Below are 25,681 nucleotides of genomic sequence, written 5' to 3' on the forward strand. Positions count from 1 at the left end.
ACAATATATAGTACAATAAACCATGACATAAGGTTTATGTTGATCGTCTCAGTATTGCACCCCACACGCATAAATCCGGTTCAAATCCGCGTACAGACGGATTTTTTTTTTCTCTTCTTTTAAGACCAATCAGAAAACAAAATAAATAATTATAAATTCAGCACACACACACTCTCTCTCTCTCTCTCTCTCTCTCTCTCTCTCTCTCTCTCTCTCTCTCTCTCTCTCTCTCTCTATCTATCTATCTATCGAGAGAGAGAGAGAGAGAGAGAGAGAGAGAGAGAGAGAGAGAGAGAGAGAGAGAGAGAGAGAGGGGGGGGGGCATGGGGTGAGTATCAGAAACAGATCTTTTGTAAGTAAAATAAAATGCATATCAAACTGTGACAGTATTTGGGCTTTATAAGCTGCGTTTAACTGTTGAATTCAAAGGGTAGCGAAATGGGGACGTTTTACGCCATATTTTGATTTTCTTTTGCTTTTTTTTTGTGTGTGTGTGTGTGGGGGGGGGGGGGGGGGTCACATAAGTAATTATAAAGTGGATAATTCTCAACGATGAGGACGGAAATAAATCCACACAACATATTATTATACATATTCCAAGAGCGAAGTCCGGCAGATGGCTCTTGCTGAATTAATAATGAATACATTCGTACACACCTACAAACTTGTACTTACTTGTACAAAACATAGTAAACTAGTAAAGAGCCCGCAATATTTGCGGAGAAATAAAGGCTATTAGGAACAGGAAGTCATCTATTATATACTTATTATACTACTGTATTGTATTTTTAGATTTGCCGGTAATTCTGTGCTCGATGATAAAAAAAAAAAAAAAAAAAAAAAAAAAAAAAAAAAAAAAAAATTAACATTAGATTTACGGAACAATGTTGATCCTCAACCCTATTTTCTAAAAGAATAGATGAGAATGATTATCCTTCCTTGATAGTATCAAGAGAGATTTAAAATTACCTCAATTTTTATTTTTTTATTTATTTATTTTTATTTGCTGGTGAGATTATTATTAACTGTTAGTATGAAGAGAGATTTGAAATTACGGCATAATTTGTGTTGTTGTGATATGCTAAAATTGCGTAGAATCAATTACAGACGCAATAAATACATTCGTACACAAGTACAAACTGTCTTACGATCACAAAACATATTTCTTAATTTTGGTAAACTAGTAAAGAACCCGCAATATTTGTGGAGAAAATAAGGATATTAGGAACAGGAAGTCATCTATTATACTTATTAAACTACTGTATTGTATTTTTAGATTTGCCGGTAATTCTGTGCTCGATGATTTAAAAAAAAAACCCTATCATGAGCTTTACGGACTAATGTTGATCTCCAACCCTATTTTTTTTTTTTAAAGAATAGATGAGAAAGATTATCCTTACTTGATAGTATCAAGAGAGATTTAAAATTAGGTCATCATTTTTGTTGTTGCCGGTAAGATTATTATTGTTATTATCTAGAGCGATTTGAAACTACGTCATATTTTGTTGTTGTTGTGGATATGCTAGAATTGCGTAGAATCAATTTCACTAGTAATGAACATCCAAACGTCAAAAAGGACTGAGAACGACCTTGCAAATTTTCTTCGTATTAATTTGAGTCAACGGATGATAACATTAGCCTGGAATCAAAAAAAGTTTGCAAGTTACTCGTACATCAGTCTGTAAAAAAAAAGAGTTTTATAACTTTTAGATTTGCCAGTAATTCTGTGCTCGATGATAAAAAATTAACATTGGTAGTACGGATTAAATTTTGACCCCCAACCCTATTTTTAAAAAAATAATGGATTGAAGAAGAAAAAAAAACAACTTTCACTTCTTATTATATTGATAAATTAAGATGACCCTCAACTTGTAAAATGAAATTTTAAACCAGAGACTTCCTTCTTAGTCTCAGGTTTAAAACTTTTTGACAAGTTTAGGGGTATCCTATTATTCTATATAAGAATCTTTTTTCCATTCAACATGAAAAAAATGTGTTTTGTCATTGTCCGACAGACAAAGTCCCAGGTCTATGAGCTTTTTTTTTTTTTTTTTGCAAAATAGGGGTCATTTTAATCAACGGATTTTTGAAGGACGGGTTTTCTGATCAGAATTTGTAAAACGTGTGTGTGTGTGTGTTTTTTTTAATTTTTTATTTCAGAGTACTGCAATATTCAATAATTATCCGTTTTCAAGCGTCTACGATAGGACTTGGGATGGGGAAAAACTTTGAAGAAAGAGAGGAAAAAAAGAAGAAAACAACAAAAACGTCTGCATCATTCAACATCGTTCAAGCAGACAAGACCTGACCTTCATTCTCGTCTCTCAAGTGTGTATTTATCGTATTACAATTAATTTAATATCGTTGGCTGAGGAAGGGTTTGATTACGGAACGCCCCTGAAACGTTCTGCGTTCGTTTATGAATCTGTTAAAGGCCTATTCACTTACTATCCACCGATATGCGCGGGCAGGGAAAAATACAATAAATAGAAATATTAAAAAAAAAAAAAAATACGGAGAGAGAGAGAGAGAGAGAGAGAGAGAGAGAGAGAGAGAGAGAGAGAGAGAGAGAGAGAGAGAGAGAGAGAGAGAGAGAGAGAGAGGGAGAGGGGGGGGGGGAGGTAGAAAATAAATAAAAAGCAAAAAAAAAAAAAGCAAAACAATTGCAGGGATACTACTAGGGATTTACTATCACCTTTTAGCGGCGGGCACAAGGGGGTCGCTCTTGATCGAACATGTTACGAGTCTCTTAGATTTATACATTGGTAAATGAACCGTTGCTTCAGAAGCCATCTTTACCTCCTCTCTCTGCTAAGTGTTGTCAGGGAATTACTCAACCGCGATAGACTCCATTGCCTTTAACGTTGAAGTGCAACAAACGTGTTACCAAAAACAAGTATTCGTGTGGTTTCAGATTATATTCAGAGAAATCTCATGTCACCAAAATAGCACTGTTGATATTATCATAACTACAAGAATGACAAAGGAATATACCTAACTCAAATGCTAAGACTTTGAAAAAGTGGGTCAAGATCTTTTAATGTGCGAAAGTATTATCTAGAGGTTATTTAGATGCTAAATGCTGAAATTATTGTCAAAAATATGAACCGTGGATAAAATTTGAATGCTTTATTGAGGACAAAGGATACAGTTTCTAAAATTTCCTATTTCTGGTAATTTTAAATTTAAAGTCTCTTTTTGGAGTTATTTTCATATCATTTTAAGATGATGGGTTAGAGTTTAGGACATAAGATGTATCACAACAAAACTCACCTGACTCGAGGATCATCAGCAGATATTCCAGAGTCAGACAAAGCGGAATCGTCATCAGTCATTCTCACCATTGAAGACAATCTGGACCTCAGTTCTTTCTCCGTTGACCGGAGACTCTCCACCTGTTCCTGCAGTTCTTCTTCTCTCTTTGCCTTCGCATTAACGACTTGCTCCAAATGATCCCTTTTGTTGACAGCCATTGAAAGTTCCTCTTTGAGTTTATTCTCACGCTCTTCACGTTCTGACAACTGGTCCTCATACTCGGATTGAATGTCTTCCACCATGTTTTGTGTTTTTACAAGTTCATCTTGTGTTCTCTGAAGTTCAGAAAGATTAACGCTATCCTCCATCAATCGGTCCTGAAGGTCATTACACTTTTCCTTCTCTTCTTTGAAAGATTGTTTATATTGCTCAACATTTTCAGCTAAGAACTCATTTTCTTCTTGAATTTGCTCAATCTTTTTGTTGAGATCATTTATCTGAGATGAGTATTTAGAATGCACAACACTAGAAGCCTTTTCTTCAGCTTCAAGAAGTTTGTCCATAAGTTTTCCTTCAGATTCCTGCAAAAGCTCGAGTTTGTCCTGCAAGTACAAAACCAATGTTTCTTTTTCTCTCAAATGAGCATCAACCTCTTCGAGTTTAGCTTTGCTTTCCTGCAATTCAACTTCAAGGACGGAGAGTTTGTGAAGACTTTCATCAGCAGAGGAGGTAGTTTGCCCAGAGGATGATAAAAGTACTGAATGACATGATGAATCTACACCATCAGGTGAATCTGTAGCACCAAGGACAATATTGCTTTCAAATGGCACAAATGTTTGTGTTGATGAGGAGACAGTGTTGTTATTTACAGATGAATTTAGAGTATGATGTGATGGTGTGATTTGTGAATCATGATTGTCTGTAATGGATGATAACTCTGACAACAATCGATGCTTATCTTCTTCCAGCTCCATTATCTTATCCATATATCTACCTTCCGCGTCTTCTAAAATTTGAATTTTCTGTTCGAAATACTTCATTTTTTCTTGCATTCCATCCACACCAGTCAAATTTTTCTCAGAATCCCCGGCACTTTTTTTCAATGTATCTAACTGTTGAATCAGGTTCCTTTCTCTTTCTTCCAGATCCAAGACTTTATCCATCAGAGTAGTTTCTGTTTCTTCCAACACTGAAGCATCTTGATGAGTATCCTGCAGTCTGTTTATTTCTTCTTGAAGATTTTCTATTTCATCATTCTTTTCGTTTTCCATCGATTCTAAATCAGTTATTCTAACATGTAAACCCTCATTTTCTTGTTCAAGTTTATGAATATCAGTAAGTAATATTTCATTTTTCTTTTCCAACTCTTCTCCATATATCAAGGCATCTTCAAGTTTTTGATGAACTGTCTCCGACTCTTGAACTCTACTACAGCCATCATCATCCTCGTCATCGTCCCACTTGCTGATCTTGGAAATGGCTTCATCCCGTTCTTGTTTCACCATACCAATCTCATCTTTCAATTCTTGATTTTCACTTTCCAGTGGAACAATCACAGTCATCTCAATGTCAACTATTTGCTCCCTCAATTCTTTTTCGACTGATTCGAGTTCAGACACTCTCTTTTCTAAAGATTTCTCTTTTTCTTTTACATCACTTAATTCGGTTTCCAGTTTACAAGTGTATTTATCTCCCTCTACATCATTGGTTTTGACATCTTCCAAAGTGTTGTCATAAGACTTTTGAGATGATGGTATTGTTTGAAGGGATGGTGCCATACTGACAGATATCATTGACTCACAAACAATTTCAGCCTCTTTACTTTGTCCTTTAGGCAAATTTGACAAAGATTGTGCTGCTTTCAGATCATTTTCCAGAGATTCAACATTTGCAGTCAGCTCAATGTTATCTTGAGCCAAACGTGTATATTTGCCATTGAGGCTTTCAATCTCCTTATCTTTTTCCTCTACCTTTTTGGTCATTTCATACGTTTTCCTTTTATGTTCCTTTTGCAAGGCATTATAGTTATCTTCAATATTTTGCTTTCCCTGAGATATTTCTTGCACCTTCTTTTCAATATTGTTTTTGCTTTCTTCAAAGCTGACCGTCAAAGTTTGGAACTCCTTGGCAGCTTCCTCAATCTCTTTTTGAAGTTGAATGTTGTCAGCTTCAAGTTGATTCTTCTCCTCTTTAAAAGCATTTGCAGACTGTATCATATTTTCTCTCTCAATGTTGGATTGAGATAAATCTGATTCCAGAGTGTCAATTTTTGCCCGTAAACTTTCATTATGAGCTTGGATTTCAGAGAGTTGCTTGGTGAAGCGCTCTTTCTCATCACTGATCTGCAAACTATCCTTGTTAAGCCTATCTACATCATTATTGATTATTTGGATTCTCTCTTGGAGCTCTGAATTTTGTTTTCTCAAGGATTCATTGACAGAGGCCAAATCTGCTTTATCAGATTCCAGTTTTGAAATCAGACTACCGTTATCATTGTCTTTGTTGATCAGTTGTTTCTGCAGGCGGTCTTCTTTTGCAGATAAATTTGTATTTTCTAGAGAGAGTTTGTTGGCTGTTTGTTTCAAATCTTTGTTTTCTGCAGTTATGTTTTCAATCATAGCTTCCTTATCAAAAAGAACTTTTTCAGCTTCCTCTAGCTTGACCAAGAGGTCTCTTACTTCCTGAGAATTTTTGCTAAGTTGCTCCTTGTATTGGATCAATTCTGAAGTTTTCTCCTTTGTCTTTTCTTGTAGTTCATTCAAACTCAATGTTTTCTCATCGAGTTGTTGAGTGACCTGATGCAAGTCAAATTCGAGATTTTGGTATTTTGATTTCAGATTCATGTGATCTTCATTTAATTCTTCAAGTTGGGTTTCACACTTTTTACAATCATGTTCTTTTTCTACCAATAAATTCTTAGTCGAATCCAATTCAGATGAAAGTTCATTAAAATCTGATTCCTTTTTCTGTAACGCACTTGACATTGAAGAAATTAAAGTTTCTTTTTCAGAAATGACATTTTTAAATTCTTCTTTATCTTTGATATGGTCAGCATCTGAAGATTCGACTTCCATTTCAAGCTTGTTACATTTTGATTCTAATGAGAGAAAGAGAGATTCTTTTTCATCAAGATTGCCTTTGAGTGCCAACAACTCGGAATGTTTTTGTTGCAATTCAATTTCTTTGGCCTCAAGCCTTTGGGTGAGATCTCTACTGCTTTCATCTCCAACAGAAATTTGATTTTTGAGGTTTGCCAAATTCTTTTCAGCCACTTCCAACTTGCTTTCCATCTCACTGCATTGCAATTCTTTAGAACGAAGAATTTTCTCCGCATCCTGAGAGACTGCATATCGCTCTTCGAGTCTCATTTCCAAACTAACTTGCATTGATTCCAATTCTCTTACCCTGTTCTCAGCTTTTTGTAACTTCAGTTTTACATCAGCTACTTTACAATCAGCCTGCTCAAGTTTTTGATCCCGATCTTGTAATTGCTCATTTAATTTTTTCAGCTCATTAGACTTTTGTTCGTACATTTGGTCCTTTTCTTGTAACTTTTCTTCTTTCTCTTTGATGATTACTTGTAGTTGTTTAATATCTTCTTGATGATTGTGTAACTGAGTATGTAAAAGCTGAAGCTCTTGCTGCTGACGGGTTATTTGACTCTGAGCACTTTCAAGAACAGTCTTGACGGATTGCAATTCTTGGCTTAAGCTCTCTTTATCAACTTGTGCACTTTGCACATGAGACTCTGTTTCTTTCAATTTCATTTCTTTTACTTCCTTTTCTTGCTCATGTGTCTGAATGATGTTATCTTTGTCAAGCAACATCTCTCTTATTTCATCTAATTCTTTCTCTGACTCTGCATGGAGTTTGTTGATTCGATCAAAATCCTGGCATTTTTCTTGGAACATATGTTCCACATGTGATTTTTCTTCCAGCAGAGCTTTATTTTCTTGGCATTTTTCCTCTATCACAGAGTCTTTTGCAATTGTAATCTGTTCAATAATCTTCTCTTTCTGATCCGAGTCCATTTTCAAATCATCAACAATTTTGTTTAAATGCACAATATCATCAGAGGATCGACTCAATTGTTCATCCTTTTGGGATACAACCGATTTCAATGACAGTGCCATGTCTGAGCAAGCTTGTTTCGACTTGTCCAATTCCTTTTGAAGAATTTTGTGATCATGACGAAGATTACTCAGCTCTAAAGATAATTCACAATGAGCCTTGTTCTTTGCTTCAAGTTCAGACAATTTTGCTATCAGCTCACGTTTGTGTTGTTCCACTTGGTGTTGCAAATTACTGACATCAAAACGAAGAGAAGCTTCCCTTTCCAATGACTCCTTCAGCTTATCCGACTGCTCAGATTCTGTTTTATTCCTTTCATGTTCCAACTGGGAATTTATAGCAGATATTTCACTCCTCATTTCGTTTTCCATCAAGTCTTTTTCTTTCTCCAATTCTAAAATATTCTTGTCAAATATTTCCCTTTGTTTATCCTTTTCAGCTTCTACAACACAAATGTTCATATATTGTTCAGAAATGTGGCCTTGCAATTCAGAAATAAGATGCTCAACAGATTTGAATTTGTTTTCCAAAAACAATAATTTAAAAGTTAATTTTTGTTCAATTTCAGAAAGACAACTGTCGCTGAAATACTTTAAATTCGATGCTACACCATGAACTGCTTCCTGATCTAATTTTACAGTACTATCAACATCACTTACTCGCTGCGATGCTTCTTTTAATTCTTCTTCAAGTTCTAAAACTCGATTTTCTTTCAATTTAATTTCAGATTCTAAAGAGTCTTTTTCTGTCTTGTGTTCCTTTTCTTTTTCAGCCACAATACTTTCGAAATGTTCAGCTTTTGATTTAATTTCTTCTCTCAAACTATTTATCTGACTTTCCTTTTCAGAGACATTCATTCTCTCAGTCTCCAACTCTGTTTCCAAAGAAATTACTTGTGTAGAAGCACCATCAGATTTCTTCTTCATATCAGAAAGTTGGGATGTAAGATTTGAAATTTCCTCATCTTTTTCAATTCTTAATTGTTCAATATCATGTTCCTTCTGGGCAAACTCTACTTCCATTTGTGATGTATGTTGATGCATGTCTTGAAAGCTTGAAATTTGTTCTTCGTAAGCAGATTCTTTCTGACGGAATTCCTCCTCTTTGTGGCGGAGCTTAGCATTCAAAGTGGACACTTTCTTCCCACATTCCATTTCTATTTCCAACAGTTTCACTTCAAGGAGCTTGGCCTGGCGAACCTGGATGATGATGAAGACATGTAACATAGAATTTCAGTAAAATGTGGAAATAAATGAAAAGTGAATAACTCTACTATAGTTTAATTGTTCAATGAAACATAAGAGTCACAAAGTGAACAAATACCATCTTTCAAATAAAAAAAACAAAAAACTAATTCATTATTTTCTAAACATTTTTATTTCGTCGATGGGCCAAGAAATGAATATTGAAACAACCTCTACACACCGCAAAAATAGCTTCTTTTAATCCTGTAAAAATCTGTGAAAAATGACCAGATGACCATGCTCAAATTGAAGCTGATGCAACAACTGCATTAAAAAAAATATAAATAATTTTTTTAAAAAAATCACTGCTCTTGTAGTTGACAAATGTAGATGAAAGACACTCTACCAACCTTGTCATCTTTTTCTTCCATTTGTTTTCTAACATTCTCTAGTTCTGTTTTCGCTGTCTTTAGCTCGTCCATCAAAGAAGAAATCCTGATATATAAACTGTTTTCTTTTTCTGCTTGCTGGGCCACTTTGTCTGACAGTTCTTTGTCTTGTTTCTCCAAATCTCGAATATGACCAGCGTTCCTTAACTCCTTTTGTTTGTAGCCTTTCATTTCAACCTGTTATTGAATATTTAAAAGAAAATGATTTATTGCTTGAGAGTTAATAAAGAGCAACAGCCATTTTATTTTATCTATCAGTAATGTCCTTTGCAAAAAAACAAAAACAAACAAGATATTATCAAAATATTTCATCCAATGGTATTATCCTTAAATCAAATATGAGAAATATCAATCTAGCTCCCCCTAAATAGTTGCCTTTCAACTAATGATTTAATCTTTTAAAAAAAAAATCAAGCCTCTAGTAAAAGAAAAAGTGATACCCAGAAACATTTAAAAAGCCGGTTTTCTGTATGATACGGTGATCTATATATTAATATGAAATATATACATTGCTTTTTTAATTCGTGGTTAGCTTATTTCATGGTGAAAGTTTGTAGAATTCCATTTAAAAAGCAGCGGACATTACAAATGACATTCAGAACCTGGTTGGTGAGACTGAAGGTAAAAACCTCATTATTTCAAAATCCTCACTGGCTGCCATTTTTGTTGAAACTAAAGCACATTCCGTTCTTGGAGGAATATCTAAGTCCTCGAGCTATTGCTCAAACTTTAAGGCTGATTGTGGTAGCACTCTGCCTCAATTTCTTCCATTTCCTCTGATATATAACCGAAACTTATCAGCTCTACACTCTAAATAAAGGGTTAATTACAAAGATGTGTTTGTCAAGACAAAAAGACTAATTTAACTGATTGGCAGAATAAAAATGAATGCAAAAGTCTATATGAATGTAGTAAGTGCTTCTCCTCTTCCTTTTTCTTCTTCTTCTTCTTCTTCTTCTTCTTCTTCTTCTCATTCTCCTCCTCCTCTCCCCACTTCCCTCTCCTACTCCTCCTCCTTCTTTATTCTTAGTAAACATTTTGAAGATTCCACAGACTTTTAAATTGTTTCTTTTACTGGATATGTGAGACTATTCCGCCATTGCCTGAAAGTTGACGGTATGAAAGAGAGAGCGTCCACTCTTGAGTGAGGAATGGCTTCTTCTTATTTTGTTGAATATCCCCTACAGGTAATTTCACTTGGTCAATCAAGCCTATACAAAATATTGTCACTTTGGCATACTTTCTTCTCTGTTGTAATGGTTCAATGTCTAAATCGTGTGCTTTTTTCTTTGTTTTGATTAATAAATTTAATATCTAAGTTCAAATGATAATATTGTCTCATACCTCTAAGGTTACAATCTTCCCTCGTAAGGTTCTTTCCATTTCCTGCATTTTCTCATGCAAAGTCATCCCTTCATGTTCCTTGATCTCCAATTGGTCCAGCAATGATTCCTTCAATAGTAGAAAAAAGTAAAGTTAATTAATATTTTGGAATTGAATGTGTGAATGAATAGAGAATATAAATAAAAATAAAAATAAATCATTAAAGCTACAGCAAAGTAAAAAGCATTAAATCAGTATTTAAAACAAAAACAAAAAACAGGCGAACAATTAAACAACTGATAAACATACCAATAACTAAAGCAAATCGTAAACTTCTTTTACCTTTTTCAAAATACACATAAGTGGACCAACCCCCCCCCCCCCCCCCCCCCCCCAAAAAAAAAAAAACCCAAAAAAAAACAACAAAAATAAATAAACAAAAAACAAAACAAAAACAAAAACAAAAAAAAATTTTAAAATAAAAATAAACTAGATCATTAAAAACTAGAAACTAGAAGATTGAATAAAAACACAACGTAATATAGCAATCATCAAAACTAAAAACATAAGCTTATCTGAAAATACAACCCAATCCAGTAAAAATGCAGTTCCTGAGTTTTAGTGCTAAATATAATGAAACGTAGAAGTTATTGAATGTTTTGCTTTCACTAATCATTTGTTAATAAATTATTGATTTTAATAGAACTGGACAAAAAAAAAACGCATGTGAGAGGCATTAACTAGGTGGCATTCATAGACAATCATATGACATATACTGCTCATCTCTTTTCTTACAGGATCAGAGGAGTGTAATACAGCAAAGTAATATTCCATACACCAATGGACATTTGATTTCATTGGCGAGTGATATAACACGAGGCCTATGGCAATTGAATCTGTCTGACCTATGCCTTAATTGGCCACTCATGAAAATGAAAAGTCTTAACTTTAACCCTTTTCTCAGGCAAGTTTGTGAGATCTTGCAGCTTTTATATACCGTATGTGTGATGATATATAACATAACATACATAACAAGAAGATTAGGGTTGCTTAATGTGAAAATATAACAAAATAAAAATATTTATTACCTGTGACGTTCTAAGTTCCTCTATTTTGCTTTGATATTTGAGCATTTTCTCAACAGTGACTTCAGAGCTTTCATAAAGTGCCAACTTTGCTCTAAGTTCTCTTTCTGTCATCTCCATCTCTGAAATGGTCTCGCTTAGTTTAATCTCCGTTTCCTGATGGTTAAAAAATTGCATTGATAAATCACAATTCAAGCAGTGGAAATAGTTTCAAATCAGTTTTTGAAAAGAATTTTTAAAAAGATCTGATTTGATAGAGAAGAAATATAGTTTTGAATGTAATGACTCGCATTAAAAAACAATAACAAAAATAAAACAAAAGGAAACATTATTACACCTAACAACAAACGTTATTAAACCAAACACCTTAAAAAGAACTAAATGTTTACTGGGTGAATGCATGCCTACCCATTGCCTCAAAATGGTATAATTATGCCAGAGCGAGTTAGATGCTATAAAGTTGAATCTTTAGTCTAATATGAAATTTGGGTGAAGTTTATATTTTATTGTGAACCACACATATATTTTCTGAAAGTGACCAGAACTGAAAACTCACATTTCTGGTTATTTCAACGTTAAAATTACATTTTAGCACCATTTCCATCCTGACAAATTACCGCTTCAAGATAAAAGATTACATATAAAACTAACGTTTTCACCATTTTCATATAAAAATCAAAGAGAGCAGTCTTACAAAATGGACAAATTTCAACTTACTTGCAAATCCACAAGTCTCTCTTGTAGGCTCTCTATCTTAGTATTTTTCTGCTCTGCCACTTCACTCAATTGTCTCTCCAGCTTCCTAACTTTTTCCTTCATGGCCTTCTTATCCGATTCATCACCACTTTCTTTGACAGGGGAATCAACATCATCCATATCGTCAATGCCATTAGCATCATCATCACTGCTATCATCGAAAAGCTTTGATTCCGATTCTTCCAACTCTGCTGCTAATGACACCCTAGACATGTCAACCACCAAGTATTCCTGAGCATCTTTCAATTTCACTTTTAGATCTCTGTTCAAGGCTTCCAACATTTTCACCTAATTGAAAAAGAAATAAATGTAAATTCACCAAACTGAGGAAACGCATAGTGTTGGTCTGGAAGAACCCAATGAAAGGAGCCCTTAGATGTGATCTCGACTGGAACCCCAGGGCAGAGGAAAGGTTGATATAATACGAGATATTGTCCAATCAATGGATAAAGAGGCGGAAGAACTAGGACTGTCACTGCTAAAATTCAGGGAGATGGCCCTAAACCAAATAAACTAGATGTTATAGTTAAGAGTACAGCTGCCATCCTATGATCTCACAATAAGGAAAAAGGAATAAATGGTTAAGTCAAGTCACAACCACATTTTGGATAACTAATGTAATTATACAATTATTTCAGTTCGAGCACAATAACATTAATCCAAATAAAAATATATACACATTTTCTATCAATTGAGCCCTTAACCTAAAGGACAGTCCTTTTATGAAAATTATTTTTAAAAGGCACAATAAAACATATAGATGTAAATCGTAATCCACCGTGCTTAGTTTTAAATGCAAAGATAAACAAACCTTTTCCTCCAATGACTGTGTTCTATTGAAATCCTCCTCAGCAACTCGTCTCCAGTTTTCTCTAAGAATCTCCTCGTTTTCCTCCAATTCAGACACTCTTGCCGTCAAAGCCTTGTTATCTGTCTCCAGAAAAGTCATCTGGTGCTTCATCTCTGTCAGCTTATTCAACTCTTTAGAATAAGTTTTGCCTTGAGATTTATCTTCTAGTTGTTGTCTAAGATCTTCAACAATGCCTTCCAGCTCATCAATTCTTTCTACTGACGCTGCTTCTGCTTTTTGTAAGAAATCCACCTATGACAATTTCAAAGAAACGATTGAAAATTTTGTAAGAAAATAATTTGACTGACTAAATTTTAAAACAAACTTAGCAATCTGCTTTGCAATCATGGCAAATCATTGTAAATCATTATTTTTTTATTTTATTCAGATATAATTGAAAGAAAATAATAACATTACAGCAAAAAAATATAAGGGAAACATATCTTAATCACGGATAACATTTATATCAGATTTTTAAAAATAGTATTGTTATTACCTTTGTACTCACTGCAAGTGCAATACAAGTAATTATAAATTTAATGAAACATTATATAACCATTTTCATGTTATAAGAGTTAAATCAATTACTGTTCCTAAATATCTAAATAAAATTTGACTTATAGTAGTAATTACAATGTCACTAAAAAATGTGTTGTGTTTTGGAAATTTCAAAACAAAATAAATATAAGTATTGCTACTCTATCAAACAGGCCTGTAAACTATAAATTAATCAACAAATTACTTTGAAAAGAAAAGAAAAAAAATCCATGGTGCAAAATCAATGACAACGTACATTAATATTAAGGGGAGGTAAAAATTTATAAATTCTAATACGTGACTAAATTGAGTTTTAACAGATTGAGCTTCAATCAAAACAAACATGGTTATCATTAGAACATAGACAATTTAGAGGAAAAGGAGGGAATTTACCGCACAGAATATATATAATATACCTTTTTAAATTACCAAATGTGACCCATTCCCTCATCACAGTTTTATATCAGGTGGACAGATGACAAAAATAAGCGATACTAGAGTTGAAATCACCAGAAATATTATATTTTTGAAAAAAAAAAGAAATTATAGTCGTCATTCTTTTCAATAAAACATGAAAACTTCGCCCGAGCCTCATAATTTTGACTATAATAGCACCAAAACCACCCAGACATAATACTGTTTTGACGCAGCGGGTCACGAATGAAAAGTTTTGGGGATAAAGGAAGTTTAGGCCAATCCCAAGAGAGGTGTGCAATGAAAAAAAAACAAAAAAAACAAAAAACAAAACATCATAATATACAAAACACGAGCCCATTGCCATGGAAACAAGGGAAGCTAGTTGTGGACAGTGACAAGAGGATTGAAGAAAAAAAGAAAAAAAAAAACTAAGCAAAGGGGTGAAATCATCATTTTTTATAATCGAATGCAGGAATAAAATTAATTGTTAAAAGTAGAATCTTTTAACTTTTTTTTTGGTATACATGTGCCAGAAATAGTATACAGTATTACCTATTGAGTAGTTCTATAATATACTATTGCAATACGAGATGCCACTATCAGCCCATAGCGTTTTCTGATGTTTTATTAGTTCCATATGAATATCATGCAAATTGTGTTTTTTTCTCTCTCTGCTTTATTAAAAGCAAGTTATAGACTCCGAAAAACCCCTCCTAATTACATAAAAAAAAACCAACAAACAAACAGAAAAAAACAAAAACAAATCTAAATAGTTTATGACTTCACAAAGGAATCTCGGTAGCTAAAAGGAAGAAAACTGGCTTCACAAGAAATGGGACCAGCATGCAGTCAATTCTTTTCCAAACCACTCTGTTCATCCCAAAAGTGAATGCTTCGCTGGATAATTTCAGTTCTAGTGGAAAGTAATTTGCGCTAAACTAGTGTCGTATCTAAAGGGTAACAAGCAATTGATAAATTCAGGCTTCACAGACCTTAAGGCTTTGTTGGACTACATAGATCATACAAATCTAGTATATGAATCTCAATTATTCGAGTGATTTTGTCAAAGACATTGCATTTTAAAAAATATGGAAATGAAATGGCATCCAAAGCAAGATGTGAAAGGCACTGATTTTAATGTAAAATAAATATGATATATTCTTTTCAAAGATGCACTTTATTTGTTGGCAAAGAAACCAAAATATATGTGAGACTTTTCTACAATGTAAAACATGTCCTTTACTTCTTTTACTAAAACCATCAGTGATCAAAACACGATTCCTGAGATAAAGGTCGCAAAAATAATATAAAAAAACACACAAAAAAACAAAACAAAAAAAAAAAAAAACAAAAAAAAAAACAAACAAACATGTGGTTGCAATATTTTGTGTAATATTTTATGCAAAGATTTCGCTAAAGGTCAATCTGTTCCTTAAATAAGTTAAAACCTTATCATTTTATGATCACATCAATATCTCTGGAAATACATTTGATGAAGATGATGATGATGATGATGATGATGATGATGATGATGATGATGATGATGATGATAATGGTGATGACGGGGAGAGATAATAATCATGAACTTAGGGATGATGTTGAATGTGAACAGAATCTAATATCAAGTCTCTAATGAATTCAACAAAAACCACACATTAAATAAAGGTTGACAGGTTATCAAGCATTTTAATTGTTCATGTGTTGTTATTCACACGCTAAATTTTGTTATCATGCTTACAAGAAAAATGTGTGGTTAGAACACACTTTTCACGTATTCAGATGCACTGCAACATTTACAAAATTGGTTGCATTCTGTGGTGAGAATAACATTCTGAAATATAACACAATGCAATTAAACGATAATGTACAGTGCTGTTGAAAGTGTCCAATACTCTTTAACCTGGTATCATGTTGGTGTGAAGAAGATGGCAAATGTGAATTTATATCTAAATAACCAGAAATGAGTTGTTTTTGTTTTCAATTTTATTTTCTTTTAAAATGTTTAGGTTACGAGACTATACTCATTCTTCTTCGCAATTAAATCATATAAAAATAAGCCAACTTTCATAATATGTTTGAAGTTTAATTCAATTTTTCCACATAAAGTCCACACCGCCATAATACCAGTTAGAGACAGAGGGCCCAAAATAAGCAGTCAAAAGTTTTCGCTTTCAAATCTCTTGTGACAGAATCATTTATTTTGTGCAATTTACCATGGTTTATCTCAAATATTAAATTTAATCTGAATTTATTATTTCAAATTTTAAAAAATGTAATAATAATTTTTAAAAACTAATCCAATAGCGGAATAATTCTTTAAAATCTATTTACTGATGAGAGCCGAGTAATATTTGTTGACTTGACTTTTTCCAAAACATATTTTCATAAAAATTGGATAAGTAAATATTTGGTAGACAAATTTAAGATCATTATAATAAGTTTAGTTACCAAGAACCATATGGCAAGTTTTCTTTTTTAAATAAACATACAAAACAATACAGCTGTTGAGATAGTGTCTAACTTTGATCTTTGGAATTGCCAGAGATTCCCCAGATATTCATTTAAGCAATGAAGCAATTCATTTATTTATTTTAATAATTTCTAGTGATCAAAAGTGAATAAATGATGCCAAACATATAATATAAAAATCTGTTTGCAAAAAAAGTAGCACCAACAATAATGCCCAGACCATTAACGCTGCATCCAGGGAACCACTGGCAACATTAGAACTATCATAATATTTTCAAAAAATATGACAATCCAAAACAATCATTCCAAATCAGAAAGTAGAACTTTCATTTATCATGCTGTGAAAAATCGATGAGGAGTCATTGTAACACAAATCTATAAAGCATGTTTCATGAACACTAGCTACCATTTCTTTTCTCAAAGAAACTTTTCAGAAAAGACGTTTTGTATCATAAACCATTCCATGGAAAGGTAGGAAATCCCAATAGCATGCCAGACTCCAAGATAGGTGGGGCTTAAGTTACACAATAAAACAAACAAAAACAAAAAAATCAGTGAGGTGAGGTTTGCTGTTTGTAAATTATGCAACAAAAATAATGATGCAACCCAAAAATCGACTTCAGAAGCAGCATACCTTGTCCCGTAAAGCTTGCTCAACAATCTCTTTCTCCAGAACAATATCTCTCAACTCGAGCCCAGTCCTTTGAAGATCTTGGATTTGCTTCTTAGCTTCAAAGTCCCCTGCAAGCAATTGCTCGCACTTTTCCCTTACTGCAATTTCATTTGTCTCTGCTTCATCCATAGTTTTCTCAAACAATTTTATCTTTTCACGAAGTTGACGTTCATAATTTTTTGCCTCTTCTAGTCGGTCTTGCAGGTCTTCACAGTATTCTTCTAACTCTGACACCCCGGGACTTCGTTCATCTTGGGTCAACTGAAATTCCTCAACTCTTTGCCTTAGCTGATTTCCTAATGCCACGTTTTCTTTATGCAAAAGGTCAAAGCCTTGCTCCATTGATGACAATTTTTCTTGAAGCGCCTGGTAGCTAGATTCAAGTTCCATCTTTTTGGTAATGGATTCATTTAATTGTGCTATCAAATCATCATTGCAACTTTTCACACATGTCAGTTCATGTTCTATACTATTCATATTGGACTGTATGTCCTCAGTATCTCCCTGTCTATTTGTCATGGTTCCTATTTCTCCATTACTGTTCCCACATCTAGGCATCCCAACATCACTAACTGTCTTGCTAATGTCAGTTTTGTTCTCAAAATGGCTTAATCGATTTTCTATTTTAACATCCATTTCATTTTCAGGCGAACTTTTTCTTTTCTTTGACATAATTGGATCTGTTCCATCTCTTGATTTTGATTTCCTGTCCGATGGTTTTCTACTCAAAGTGGAAGCCTTAGGAGATGAGTTTCCACTATGAGTATCCGACGCAGGATTTTGATGGAGATTTGGTTGGACAAATTGCTGTACAATACCCTCCTTCACAGCCTCCTGTTTTTGATGTTGTTGACAAATCAAGAGTTCCACACGCTGTTTCAGAGCATCATTCTCCAATTTTAATTCATCCAACTGCCCTTGAAGGTTTATTCGTTCTGAGGCTAATCGAGTCTGACAGTCTATTTCAGCCTGTAAAGTTGAGTTTTGAGGAGAACAATGAAATAAAAATATTATAAAAAACACACAAAGTGAACAAAGCAATATCCCTTTTTTCCATTCATAACAGTATTGTCCATTCCTTTAACAAATCATGGCCAGATCATCTTGGTAATCAAACCAGACAATGTAAACTTAATGATATATATATATATATATATATAAACATCTTTAATGTAATTCCGTTATGATATACACCAATAACAAAGATGTATAAAGAAAGAGAAATTGTTTATTATTGTTATAGGAAAACATTCTATTCACAGTACTGAAAGTCATATCAATGATGGAAATAAAATAGTAACTGTTATATATCCCAGTCTGCCTGGTCGTAAGATGAGACCAGATGTGACCACCAAGTCATGTTTACTTACCCCATGCGTATGCTCATGTCATGCATACCTACTATAGCGCAAGACAGAAGACTAACCGAAGTGTGAAACTATTATTCTACAAACAATTAAAACATCTTTTTATCAAAATATCTTCACAAATTCAATGAGTTTTAATTGTTTTCATGTTTTGTAATTTCTGAATAATTAAAAGAGTAGTATATATGGAGAAGGAAAGAAGGCAAATACTGCCCTATTAGTGATGAGCAGAGAGATAGTATAATTATCACAAAGTTTGAAATTACAATAGGATGATGAGAATTTCATTTAAGGTCATGTACCAAGCCATGGTGGCGTTATGAGACTATTCAGGTCATTGATGTCTTGTAACACCTGTCACTCTTTAACCCTTATTTGCATGAGTATTAATAACATTACCAATACTCATAAATTCTAGACCACATGGACAGCAGACAGAAACCGTCTACTTCAACAACATTGAATCTTTATAACTGAAATAAAAGTCGACTTCTTGTGAACAACTTAAATAAAAGGGTAAAGCATGAATAGGGATAAATAAGCTTACCTAAATCTACAATAAAAATGGGGTATGACAGAAGGATGTATGGAGAAAGTAAACAATATACATGAATATAAGAAGAACATATTGACTATTTTACATTTAACACATCTACCATTTAAAATGAAGAATGTTACAACGATATGAAAACAACACCGTGATCGTGTGATTTTCAATACATATCGATGGGAAGAAGACTCATCACAATAGAAAACAAAAGTGAAATCTGCTTAGCCGTCATCATTGCAAAATCATACCTTGAGTGCTAAATTCTCCTGCCTCTCCTTAGCCTGTGCCAGGGAAGCAGAGTGGCGCCCTTTCCCTGGCTGGCTCTGCTCCACCAACAACAACCTGTCTTGAAGGGCATTTTTCTCTTGCTGTAGTGAGATTACCTTCATTTGAAGCTCATGGGCCATGCTCTCCAAGGCCTGTAGAGAATCGATTTCAGCAAATATCAAAATAACAGTTCACAAACTAATCAGAAAAAGAATCAGCATGATTTGAATAACTAAAAAGTGTAAAAGAACATAAATCATAGGAAAATATTATATTTGGTTATATCAACAAGGAAAGAAATCAACAGAAAAAAAGCTGATACGCATAATTTCAGATACTTGGATTGGAGAAGGTACAAAGATGCCACAATGAAAATTTATTACACTTATAACATAACGTAAACAGTAAAATAAATTAAATAGAATAGTAAAGCCTTATTTTTAGTAATTTGTTAACTTGACTATGATGAGAAAAGAAAATTCAGGCCACAAAACAAACAATTGCTTTCCTGTTCAATAATCAGATTCGTTTATCAAACATTCCCCATACTACGATGATACGACCTTTTCATCATCGTTTTAATAGTTGAAAATAATTGAATTTTCTAAACAAATCTAAACGAGTATTCGAATGTGAGATTAATTTTGTCTATACCTTGAATCACATGAAAATGACAATCAATATCATCTTTATAATAATATGAGCCAGTGTACAAATAGTTTCCAGTAATTTTGATATTTTAGTCCAGTTCATGCCAAGGATGGCTCAACAAAACATAATCATCAGCAAAGCTTCGAGTAAAACACATTAAACCAGGAATTTAAAATGAATAGAATATGTAGTAAGATAATCACATACCTTTTCTTTATCAACGAGGCCATTAAACTTCTTGAGGGCAGACTCGGCATCACGGCCCTTGTCTTTGAGTAAAGAATTGAGTTCTTTGGCAAGTTGCTCCATCATTCGACTGGCCTCTATAACATACGTTGGCTCTTCAATGACACTGTCTGCTGGGGATGAAGGGAAGTACTCCGTGCTCTTGTCGGAGGTGGAGGTGGCTTGGTGTGGGTCTGTGTCTTGACATGTTACCTCCTGGATAAACACGGAAAATATAAAAATAAAATTGAAATGTGAACCTAGAATTCATTCTATTAATAATAAATTTTCCAAAAACATTTTTAAAAAAATTCAATAAGGAAAATCTATGTTTGGAGATTCTTTTAATTTTTTATTATTCGTTTCAAGATATCTATATTTACCTTCCAGGCGCTTTGTGTTCATTTCATTCATATTATATTTGAGGCAACTTACAAATCGGAACAATGGTGTGATTTGAGTATTAATATACCGCACTAATGTTCAAAACGGTTTACAAGGGGTTCCCTGGCCAACAGCAACACTTAATATGTAGGAAGAGACATGACACCTCTAGGGCAATGTGTATTACCTTTTTTCCCCGACATAAACAATGCTATTAACAGCCAGATACTCATTATAAACCTGAGAGAGAATGCGAGTATGCACTGCTCATAGTGAGACTCGAACTCTGGACCTTTCAATCCAAAGATGAGTGTCATCCCACAAGACCAAATAGCCACAAATTGTATGATATACAGATATGATAATGAAAGTGTAGTAGATTTAGATTTCACCAGGATTCTTACACGCAAGTCACGAGTAACTCTGTAAAGCAAAGGTCAAGCGAAGAACTAAAGCAGATCCTAGCAAAATTACTAGACAAAATCAAGTCATTTACCAGGACAGAAAGCCACACGGGGTACACAGGTACATTGAGACCCAGAGATGAAAGGTTTGTGACCATCAAAAAGTTCAACCAGAAATCGAATCAAAGCCAGTATTATGTCATAATTTAATCAATGTGAAATCATAAACGACAATCCGTAATGAATATTAATGTCTTCCGATGTTGTTGGAGAGAGCAGGACGTTACGCTAAACATTAGTCAACAATACTATCATTATTACATTATTGTGCAAATTATACCTACGTAATGAAAGGGTAATATTGGGGTTGTTCACGTTTATTCAGCTCTACGTCTACTCTGACGGCTCTTGTTTCGCATTGGAATAATTATACCCTCCATCGATTACGATAACGATGCTTAGCTTACAGGGTTTATTTATACACCGATGTACATCTCCATTTCCACACAATGAGCAGCCTTTGTGTATGTGAGGCAACGTGATTTGTTGGGTGCAAGTGTTTTGTTGTTGTTGTTGATGATGATGATGATGATGATGATGTGGTGATGCAGAATCAAATGCTAGCGCCGATGGCCAAAAAGAGTGGATGGATAGAGCAGGCATAACACGAATTTTAAGACTGTTTTCAATACTAATGTTAAGGGGCACCCCTTCCCCATTCAGGCAATGCATGGATAGATAGATCATTGGTCAAGATAAACACATTCACCGATATGCAATCAAGATGAAATAACGTAAGGGATGTATATGAGATTAACCCAATTTTGAATATTTGATTAATGGATAGAGAGAAAGGAATTAGACTATATAGGAGGGTGAGAAAGGAGAGGGTGAAGGTTTGAAGAAATAGTCCTTTATTCAGTTTATTATCAATGCAACGGAAAATAAAACAATAATTCGGTTCTATCAAAAACGATACAATCAAAACTATTTTGACAGAGCTAATCCATCGAAAGAAAAATCAAAATTTAATTAATCTGGCATTTTCCCCGGTTTATACAGCAATATTAATATGCAAAATAAATAATAGGAAATACAGGTATAATGGAAGCTTCAATTTAATATACATACATACTTTGCGTACGAAGCGACCGCTCTATCAACTGAGCTAACGGGACTCCCCAGTGGAGAGAAAGCTCAAAGCATACTATTATATCAGTGAGATAAATGAAACTCTTTGTTTTAGTTTTAAAGGGCTTTACAGTGCTTGCGACACATTTAGTTTATTTCAACACCAGTAAAAAGGAAGAAAATCGGATGTTTAAAAAATTCTAGATTTACAATTAAAAGAACAATGCAAGAGCATAGTATCATTGTGCATAATTTGAGACCACCTGAAAGTCTCATCCAGCAATAGACACAGCATCACACTATGAGGAACCACTCAAATGCTTGCATTATACATTCAAAACATCAATTATAGCAATACATAATAGATAGATGATTGGGAAAAATATCATCTCCCAAAACTTTAACTATGCATTTTCATCTCAGCCAAGGACTCCGACAGAGGGCAGGACAAAACCAAGTAATCTCATTCCAAGACAATTACAAAAAGCAAGTTGGAAATCATAATAACATAGGTATACGGTGTACAGAAAACAGTAAGTGACCTCCCTGCCAACTATTGGAGGTCAGGAATCCCACCCAGTAAATGAAACTCGTATAATATTATATTTGATTTAGTGATGTAAGGCCTACGGGATGGACAGATTAAAACAGGGGTGGATGATGATTAGGATGATGGATGATGGAGGAGGAGGAGAAGGAAAAGGAGGCTTCGGAAAGGGGTGTTGGGATAGGGGAGGGGAGGAAGGTAAACAATGTTGTCCCACAGAGCCTTCACTGACAAACATTGGAGACAGCATGATGGGGGAGGGGAATGTGTGTGTGTGGGGGGGGGGGGGGGGGGGGGGGGGGGGGGTTGCATAGCCGGTCGTGTATTTGCTGTCAACATGAACATTATGATGTGACAAGGTAAAACTGGACGGAAGACATGTTATTACTGTCATACTCCGACAGAGCATTTTATTTCATGTTTGGCCAAAGAGAAGAAAAGAAAAATTACTTCAAATTTTAATATCGATCGATTAAGATGACCCCCAGCTTGTCAAAAAATCTCAAACCTGACACTTCAAAGAAGTCTCGGGTTTGAGAACTTTTAACAAGTGAAGGGTCATCTTAATGGAGCAATGTTTGAGGTAAAAGTGTTTTGTCTATGACAAAACAGGTTGATAAGCATTTGAAGCGCGTGACGGATTTATGGAAACTCTTACAATTGTTGCACAATCTATCAGCAGACTCCACTCCATGCTATTTGACAAGGAGGCAATGACATGGACATCTTTCACAATAAAACCATCCCAAACAATGGGGGGGGGGGGGGGGGGGGGGGGGGGGGGATTGGGGAATGGGGGAGAACACACTATAACAGGAAATTATTTTTAAAACCGGTTAAGTGGAAAATTCAAGCACTTTCAAGCAATCTTTTGGACGCCTTGGAATAACCAGATAAAAATTCAAGCACTTTCAAGCAATCTTTTGGACGCCTTGGAATAAATAGATAGAAATTCAAGCACTTTCAAGCAATCTTTTGGACACCTTGGAATAACCAGAAAGAAATTCAATCACTTTCAAGCAATCTTTTGGACACCTTGGAATAACCAGATAAAATTCAAAGTCTCAAAACACTCAGGGTATTGTGTTTTCCTTTAAAAAGGTGCATGTTACACTTTGAAGTCATAGTGAATAAGTCTTAGCGTTATTTTCTCAATTTAATAGGTCTAAAGGATGACAACAATAGATAAAAAGGGTATAAGTATATAAAGTCGGTTATTTCCTTGTTAACCAGGTGGTAATGTTAAAACGAATTTATTTCTGTCCATGGGCATTCCAAAGGGAGACACACGACCATAAAAAGCCACACCTCACGCGATTGTCAGATACAGATGTCGATCAATAAAACTAGAAAATTATGACTGTCGACATTAACCAGTTTACTTGCCATACTCTGGAAAAAAAAAACTTGTATTAACAAATTTAACCAGAAAACTCGTCCTTCAAATATCGATCGATTTAAACGATCCTCATATTGGCAAAAACTCTCAAACTCTGGACTTCGCGAGTATTTGTCAAGATGAGAGTCATTTAAATCAATCGATAATTGAAGGATGAGTTTTCTGGCCAAATTTTTAAATACGTGTTTTTCCAGAGTACGGCAGTTAACTGGTTAAAGCTAAAGTCAAGCTGGCAACCGTTACGCTGTCAAGTTTATAAACTTTGATGGCTAATCAAACCACGTTTATAAGAGATTTCTTATGTAATGACATGACAGTTAGACGTTTTAATAAGGACAAAAAAGTAAATGACTATGGACTGAAATTACTCCAATTATGTTACACATGTGACCTTGCAATATTAAATGGGATAACAGGGGAGGATAAAATGAAGGGATGCACAACGTTTGGCAATAAAAAAGGGGAGAGTACAATCGACTATGTTATTTGCAATAAGCGGGTTATAGGAAATGTGTGTGGTTTTAACGTCCATGAAACAAATGAAATGTCAGACCATAAGATAATATCGTTTACTTTGAAATTAAATAATAGTGAGCATAGACGGGAGGTAAGTGACGGTTTAGATGGGGTTATGTTGACAAAGTGGAAAGAGGATAAGAAGGAGAATTACGTTACATTATTAAATACAGAAGTGTGTCATAATAAGGTGAGCAATCTAATATATTTGGTACAAACTAACACAGATCCAGAGGTATTAGAGGGTAATATAGTCGAGTTAACAGATATTTTAACAGAAGCAGGGATAGATCATGTAGTTAGGATAGAGGGGAGAGGGGATAAACAAAGGAAAGGGAGAAGAAAGAAAGCACCATGGTATAACGAAGCTTGTCAGATCCAACGCAAAGTATTCACTGAACGAGCACATAAGTTTATAGAGACGGGGACAGGGGAAAACAGGACATTGATGTGTAAGGAAAGGAATAAATACAGGAAGGTATGTAGGATTAACAAAAGAAATTACAGTCGCAAAAAAGCGCAACATTTATTGGATTTAAGTAAGCATGAACCCCAGAACTTTTGGAAGGAAATAAAAAGAAATTCAGTATCACGAAGAGAGCTGCCAGATATAAACTTCTACGACCATTTTAAAACTTTAGCAAATAAAGAATCAGGGGTTGGGGAGATGGGTAGGGCGGAGATTGCAGAGGTAGAAAAGGATGTGGGAAGGAATATTATAGATATAGACATTTTAGATAAGCCAATCGAGATGGGGGAACTACACAAAGCAATTAAGGCTCTTAAACGCGGCAAAGCTACTGGAGTGGATAATATGTTAAATGAATTTATAATTAATGCAACTTCAGAAATCAAATTACTGATTTTATCAATTTTCAATAAGATACTGGAATTGGAATATTTCCCCTTGATATGGAGTCAGGGTAGAATTGTGCCGATTTTTAAAAAGGGAGATGAAAGAGATGTGAACAATTATAGAGGGATAACAATAATGAGTTGTATAGGAAAACTGTTTACAAGAGTGATGAATGAAAGACTAAATGTATGGGTGGAGGGAGAGAATGTGTTAAACGAGGTTCAATATGGATTTAGAAAGGGAAGGAGCACAGCAGATTGCCATTTTATTCTACATGGAATTATCGAGATATTGCTATCTAAAGGGAAGAAGCTA

The 25,681-nt window shown here is 34.3% G+C and overlaps 1 protein-coding gene across 18 annotated transcripts in view; it reads right to left on the reverse strand.

Moving 5' to 3' along the window:
- Nucleotides 1–25,681, reverse strand: part of LOC144964790 (uncharacterized) — a 152,903-nt gene that overhangs the window by 42,028 nt on the left and 85,194 nt on the right. For 16 of the 18 annotated variants that reach the window (XR_013643929.1, XR_013643930.1, XM_078899402.1 and 13 more), the window contains 9 exons: nt 20,112–20,345; nt 19,235–19,405; nt 17,031–18,038; nt 12,935–13,225; nt 12,085–12,411; nt 11,371–11,523; nt 10,304–10,411; nt 8,921–9,136; nt 3,274–8,525 (listed from right to left, as the gene is read on the reverse strand). Coding sequence is in view for 16 of the 18 variants with exons in the window: in XM_078899402.1 (XP_078755528.1) it covers nt 3,274–8,525; nt 8,921–9,136; nt 10,304–10,411; nt 11,371–11,523; nt 12,085–12,411; nt 12,935–13,225; nt 17,031–18,038; nt 19,235–19,405; nt 20,112–20,345 (7,760 nt within the window). In the remaining 2 variants the exon portion in view is untranslated. The remainder of the gene's footprint in view (nt 1–3,273; nt 8,526–8,920; nt 9,137–10,303; nt 10,412–11,370; nt 11,524–12,084; nt 12,412–12,934; nt 13,226–17,030; nt 18,039–19,234; nt 19,406–20,111; nt 20,346–25,681) is intronic. The other 2 variants (XM_078899403.1, XM_078899410.1) reach the window with 1 other exon arrangement.

This window comes from Berghia stephanieae, chromosome 2 (genome assembly GCF_034508935.2).
Source record: "Berghia stephanieae isolate SIO BIC M18660-M18661 chromosome 2, UCSD_Bste_1.3, whole genome shotgun sequence".
Taxonomy (NCBI): Eukaryota; Metazoa; Mollusca; class Gastropoda; order Nudibranchia; family Aeolidiidae; genus Berghia; species Berghia stephanieae.